The sequence below is a fragment of the Chrysochloris asiatica genome, unplaced genomic scaffold, assembly GCF_000296735.1.
Source record: "Chrysochloris asiatica unplaced genomic scaffold, ChrAsi1.0 scaffold00260, whole genome shotgun sequence".
In the NCBI taxonomy this organism is placed as follows: domain Eukaryota; kingdom Metazoa; phylum Chordata; class Mammalia; order Afrosoricida; family Chrysochloridae; genus Chrysochloris; species Chrysochloris asiatica.
In genome coordinates, this window is record NW_006408778.1 from 1,738,308 (window position 1) to 1,744,857 (window position 6,550).

The following is a 6,550-nucleotide window of genomic DNA, read 5'->3' on the forward strand; positions in this document are numbered from 1 at the left end:
AAATATATACTGAGAAAGAAACTAAAGAAATAGAAGACTAATGTCTATATTATTTTATACCAATAGACGATTGTATATGAAATGATGTAATAGGAGCTTTGTGTTCATTTCCACAGAATTACAAGAAAAAGTGTTTTTTTTTTCCTGAATTTTAAATTGCCACCAAACACCCCAAGGACATTCATGATTGCTCTGTGGCACTATCTTCTCTGAAGAAACCAAGAACTTTGTATACAGGAGGAGGAGATGCAAATAGACTCCTATTTCTGCTTATGAAAAGCACTCCAGCCCCAATCCTGAAGTTCTGGGAGAGCAGTCCCAGACCAGAATTCAGAAGTGTTAATAATCAGTGATCTTGAACTGAACAGGAAGAAATCACTATGGAGTTTTGTCTAAGCTGGCTTTTCCTTTTTGCTCTTTTAAAAGGTAATTTTATGGAGAACAAGAGATATTGAGTATGACAGTGGGTATGAGTGAGAAAAGCAGTGTATATGTGTCTTGTGTATGTTTTCTTGACCAGGATGTCTCTTTGTTTTCAGGTGTCCAGTGTGAGGTGCAACTGGTGGAATCTGGGGGTGACCTGAGACAGCCTGGGCAGTCTCTGACACTCTCCTGTGCAGCCTCTGGATTCACTTTCAGTAGCTACTGGATGAGTTGGGTTCGTCAGCCTCCAGGGCAGGGACTGCAGTGGGTTGGAGAAATTAATCCTGATAGCAATACTAAGAACTACGCAAATTCCGTCAAGGGTCGATTCACCATCTCCAGAGACAATGGCAAGAACACTCTGTATCTAAAAATGGACAACCTAAGAGTGGAGGATACAGCCTTGTATTACTGTGCAAGAGTCACAGTATGTGGAAGTCAGTATGAACCCAAACAAAAACTTCTCCTGCAGAGAGGATGTTGGGCTGTAGGGGTAGCTCAAGTGCCATTGAGCTTAAGCTTAAGACCCAGGGGCAGGTTTATCTGTTGTTTAAGGGCTGGTTTCCTGTTGTCATCTGTTGATTCATCTTCAACTAACTTCCCACAAGGTGAATCTCTACTTTTTTCTTTCTTCTTAATGATCCTGCAACTACTCTTGACTTAACTTAATTTAAAAGTTGTAACAAGAAACAATCTCAGATGCATGAAAAGCAGCTTTCCTCTTGTGAAGGGAAAATGACTGTACCTAAGCGCTCAGGTCAGAATTCTGATGATGTTCAGATAAAATAGAAACTATTAGGTTTAGAGAACATTGAATCTCTGGGTGTGAAAACAGTTAAACAATCTGATACTAGCTGATATGTCGATGTTCAACCCCACATGACTCCTTGAGAAAGAAGTCTGAGGATCTTCTTCAGAAAGATCAGACTCAGTATAGAGATTCCATTGGATACCCGAGTTAGGACACTCAGTGATTCAGATGAGAGTCAATAGGGAGTCTGGTGCAGGGTCAGCAGCATTTAAAAACAGAATGGATTACAAAACTGACCCCCATCCTCCTCACACAAGTGTACATATAAGAGTCAGAACTGATTTGGTATCCCTTTTTCTCCTAGTCTTTCTATTTATTTATTTATTCATTTATTTTATTTTATTTTATTTCTTTAGCAAGGGTACCTAATTCACAGTTGTTGTGTACTTTATTCTGGAAAAAACAAGCATGTTCATATTATCAATAGCATTGTTGTTGTTAAGTGTTATTGAATTGGTTTTTACTTACAGCAACTCTGTAATGAGTCAATCAGACCTTTTAATCCAGTGCTTATCCTAAAATGCCACACCAGGTAACTTTATTAAAAGTCTGTTAGTCTGAGTTTTTCAAGATGGAAAATTAAGATAAAATTGAGCTTGTTTGCTGTAATGAGTAAGCTCTGACTCTTGGTAACCCTATGTACAACACAACAAAAGATTGCTCAGTCCTGGGCCATCCTCCCAATCATTACTATGCTAAGACCATTGTTTCAGTCACTGTCAATCTACCTGGAAGCTTTCCTCTTTTATGTTGGCCCTTTTCTCTACCAAGTGTGATGTAACTCTCTTAGGGAGTATATCCTTCCTATATTATGTTAAAAAATCTTTAGGTGGAGACTTGACATCCTCATTTCTAAGGAACGATTTTTCACCTGTGGATTCGAACAGCTGTTTCTTAAGTTAATATCCCAACATTCCTTTGTTGGTAACTTCATTTTTTTCTTGTTTGGATTTGGAAAGTTTCTTTATGGTATATGTTAATGATTATCTTTTGGGGTCTCCCTGCCTAATGTTTGTTAAACTTCTTGAAAATATAGATTCTAATTTTTAATAATGTTATGATATAGGGAAGTTTTCTTCTGACAACTCTTTGAATTTTTCTGTTTTTCTTTTGCTTTGTTTTATTGTTTTTCTCTTCCTGTGCCAGAATTCAGATTATAGGTAAGTTATTCCTCTTGATGGTATTTCACATAATTCTTAGGCTTTCTTTAGATTTTTTTCCTCCCTTTTTTCTGACTGTTTCTCTAGTACACTAGTATTAAGAGATTTGTCTTCAAGCTCACTAATTCAGCATTCCATTTATGTAGTTTTACTCTCTTGTCCTGTCAGTGCATTACTTGTTTATAAAACTTTAGTATTAAGATTCTTGATTTAGGCCAGCTCTGTGGAGCCAGCTATGTGGCCTGGCCCCCTCCCTGGCCCATATTAGTGGGTGGGCTGCCCTGAGGAGACAGGGAGGGGAGAGCTGGGCTGGCCAGCGGGCAGGCAGGCAATGATGCCTTTATTAAAAGTCCATGGATGAACATACAGTGAGATCTGGTCTTCTTCAGGTTCCCATGGGATCCGGCTAGATGCCAGAAGTGGGTGAAAAATTGCAGGAGAGCTAATTTAGAAGATAAAACACCAGATCAGCTTAAAAAACAATTATCGGTTATGTGCCAAACACATTGAGACATCTATGATCTGTAGAACCTTACATTTTGCAGACTTATCAGAAAACTAAAAAATGATTGAGTTATTTTCGTTCCTTAAATTATTAGAAGCAGATACTTGTGAAGTCACTGGGAGAGGCTTTATATAACAATTATTCAAGATAATGCTACACCAACAATATTTGATCTTATCAGTCATCTGAACAATCCACATAGTAGACACAGAAAATTCATAAAAGAAATCAGTGAAGATGAAATCAGGACAATGAAACAGAAAAAAAAAAAAAAAAATGATGAAATATCTGAACACGAACAAAAATGTAAAGAAATAAACAGTAGCAATGCTCAGAACCTCAATGCCAAAGAATGGGGTGAGGAACAGGCTGAAGACATTACCTTTAACCCTTGAAGAGAAGGCAAACAAAGGATACTTAAAATCTTTATTTGAAATTTTGATCCTTATAGAGAAACAAAACATACCTCTGGATGGACATGAGGCTGATAAAATCCCAGAAGATCTCTTATAATTTTCAAGCTCTGCTAGATTGCCGGATAAATTCTGGGGAAGAGGTTCTGAGAAAGTGCTTTGAGATGATGGTGGTTAACATACTGTTCTGTTCAAAAACACAACAGAAACAGATTATCAAGATCTATGAGAACTACATTCAGGAAGAAACTCTCAGGGAAGTGAGAGACTCATACTTCTTTTGCATCATCACCAAGGACATGGTGGATATAGCAGGGGAGAAGCATCTGCCAGTATCCAGGGATATTCAAATGAAACTCCCTGGAAAATTCTGTAGAGCTCAACAAGGTAACCTGGATGCTCAGCTAACCTCTGAGAGTTACTATAAAGAAACCCTAAGTTGTCACAACATTGGAACACATTATTGAATAACTTAAAGATATATTCTCAGAACAGTACCTCAAAGCTCTTAAATGGTTATTTCTGGTACCTTCTGTCATGGGACAACCCAAATTCAATATGTCAGAGGAACACCATGCTGACATGTAGAGAAGGCACTTACCCAATCCTGACACACTGTCCGTGGAGCTTCATTGCTGGAGAACTAAGTGGAAACAGATGAAAAGATATAGAGATACCATCCACCACTTATAAACCCTTCCATCTGTCTGACATCAAGTTATTTCCTAGTTTATGCATTGCTGAAGGTCTTGTGTATACTTCTTATGAGGAAGGTTGAGAATGAGCGCTATGAAAATGGACGAAGGTGTCTTAAAGCAAACCCAAGGAACACTTTGACAGACCAAAGGTCAAGTAACATGCCTTTGCTTAACATAATGATCTGTGTTTAATGGTCAACACATATATCAAACTCATACAACTAAGTCAGAATTTCCTAAAACTAATTCAGAAACCATTGAAAGTATCTAAGAAATGCTCTAAAATAGTTCCCCCCCCCACCCTCAGATTTGATATGTGGGGGAAAACCTGTAAGGTCTATGTTGTTGTTGTTGTTAAGTGCCGTCAAGACGTTCCCAACCCATAGCAAACCTGTGTAGGGTTTCCAAGGAGCAGCTGGTGAGCTTGAACTGCCAACCTTGCAGTTCAAATGGCTTTGCAGTCTGGCGCATTAACCCACAGCACTACACCAGGACTCCTGTAAGGTCTATGGAGCCCACTTAATCACCGAGTATCTTTGTCTATAAGGCCTGATTGAACAACTTGTTGTTGTTGTCAGGTGCCATTGAGTCGGAACCGACTCATAGCGACCCCATGCACAGCAGAACAATACAATGTCCGATCCTGGGCCAACCTCACTACCGCTGCCACACTTGAGTCCATCAATGAAGCCACCTGGCCGATCCATCTCATTAGGGGTCTTCCTCTTTTTCTCTGACTCTCCACCTTACCCAGCATGACATCCTTCTCCAGCGACTGTTTCCTCTGGACAATATATGCAAATTAGGAGAGACAAAGCTTAGCCATCCTGGCCTCCAAGGAGCACTCTGGCTGCACTTCTTCCAAAACAGATCTATTGGTTCTTTTGGCAGTCCATGGCACTTTCAGTATTCTCCTCCAACACCACAACTCAAAGGCATCAATTCTTCTACGATCTTCCTTATTCACTGTCCAGCTTTCGCATCCATATGAGGCTATTGAAAACACAATGGCCTGGGTCAGGCGCACCTTAGTTCTCAAGCTGACATCTCTGCTCTTCAATACTTTAAAAAGTTCCTGTGCAGCAGATTTTCCCAGTGCAATACGTTGTCTTATCTCTTGACTGCTACTTCTGCGAGAGTTGATAGTTGATCCAAGAAGAATGAAGTCCTTGACAACTTCAATCTTTTCTCCATTGATAAGAATGTTGTTTATTGGTCCAGTGGTGAGGATTTTTGTTTTCTTGACATTGAGATGTAATCCATATCAAAGGCTGTGCTCTTTGATCTTCATCAGTAAATGTTTCAAGTCCTCTTCACTTCCAGAGATCAAAGTTGTATCATCTGCATATCGCAGGTTGTTAATGAGTCTTCCTCCAATCCTGATGCCACGTTTTTCTTCATAGAACCCAGCTTCTCGTATTATTTGCTCAGCATACAGGTTGAATAAGTATGGTGAAAGAATACAACCCTGTCTCACACCTTTCCCAATTTTAAAACATTCAGTGTTCCCATGTTCTGTTCGAAAAACTGCTTCTTGATCTAGGTACAGATTTCTTAGAAGTACAATTAAGTGTTCTGGAATACTCATACTTCTCAATGTTGTCCATAGCTTGTCATGATCAACAACTTAGCCATTGATAATCTCCCTGTTTAAATGGCATCTCTTTGAACTCTCATGCTTTGAAGATGCATCTGTTCTTCCAAGAGATAGCCTTAAAGTACCACATTTTGTTTCTTTGTAATCTTTTTTGTGACACTCTGGAATTGTTTTAGTTATGCCATTTTAGACATAACATTTATTATCACTGTGTATACAATTATCAGGTATTAAGTGACAGTTATTTTAAGAAATAAATTTTGAGAAATAAATTTTGGGAGGAAGGAATATAGTTTTATATAACAATGAATCTCAAGACTTATCTTTGACTTGTGAGAATTTTAAGCATGTTAAAAATCTGTAATGGACAGTTAAAGTAATTACTAAAGTGAGACAATCTCATCAAACAAGGATTTCAATATAGATCTTTTCTTTATCAAATGAAACTAAAGGAACAATTAGTTGAAGTTCAAATGGAAGAATTCACAATTGTTGTTCCACATCTGGTTGCTGCTCTTTATATTACTTTGTTGAGCCTACAGTTTCAAAAACTGTGGCAGGTATATGCTGAACACTTCTGTTTCATGATCAAGACAGAATCAAAGGATTTGGACACTAATAACTGATATATTTGTTTTCTTCTGTCTTTTCCCATGACTATACCTATTGCCTCATTTTGATTTATAAGCAAAACCCAGGAAACCTACAAAACTAAATATTTTAATGTTTATCTAGGAATAATACAGAAAATTACTGATATCTTTGGTGAAGAAAATCAATTTTGTACAGTTTATTGCAATCTAAGTAAAATGTGATTTTGTTTTAAATTGTAAAAAAAAAAAATCTTGACTTATATTTAAGGTTTTTGTATAGTTTCTAATTTTCTTTAATTTATTTTGCTAGTTTTCCCTTGTAAGTTTCAACCTTGGAAGTAAGTTAGCCC

At 37.8% G+C, this 6,550-nt stretch overlaps 1 gene segment (V, D, J or C); it reads left to right on the forward strand.

Annotated features, from left to right (window-relative positions):
• The first annotated feature begins 365 nt into the window (after window positions 1-365).
• Window positions 366-3,475, forward strand: LOC102821237. The segment is given in 3 exon segments: window positions 366-426; window positions 540-864; window positions 3,421-3,475. Coding segments are annotated over 3 exon segments (426 nt in total).
• Window positions 3,476-6,550: the final 3,075 nt, after the last annotated feature.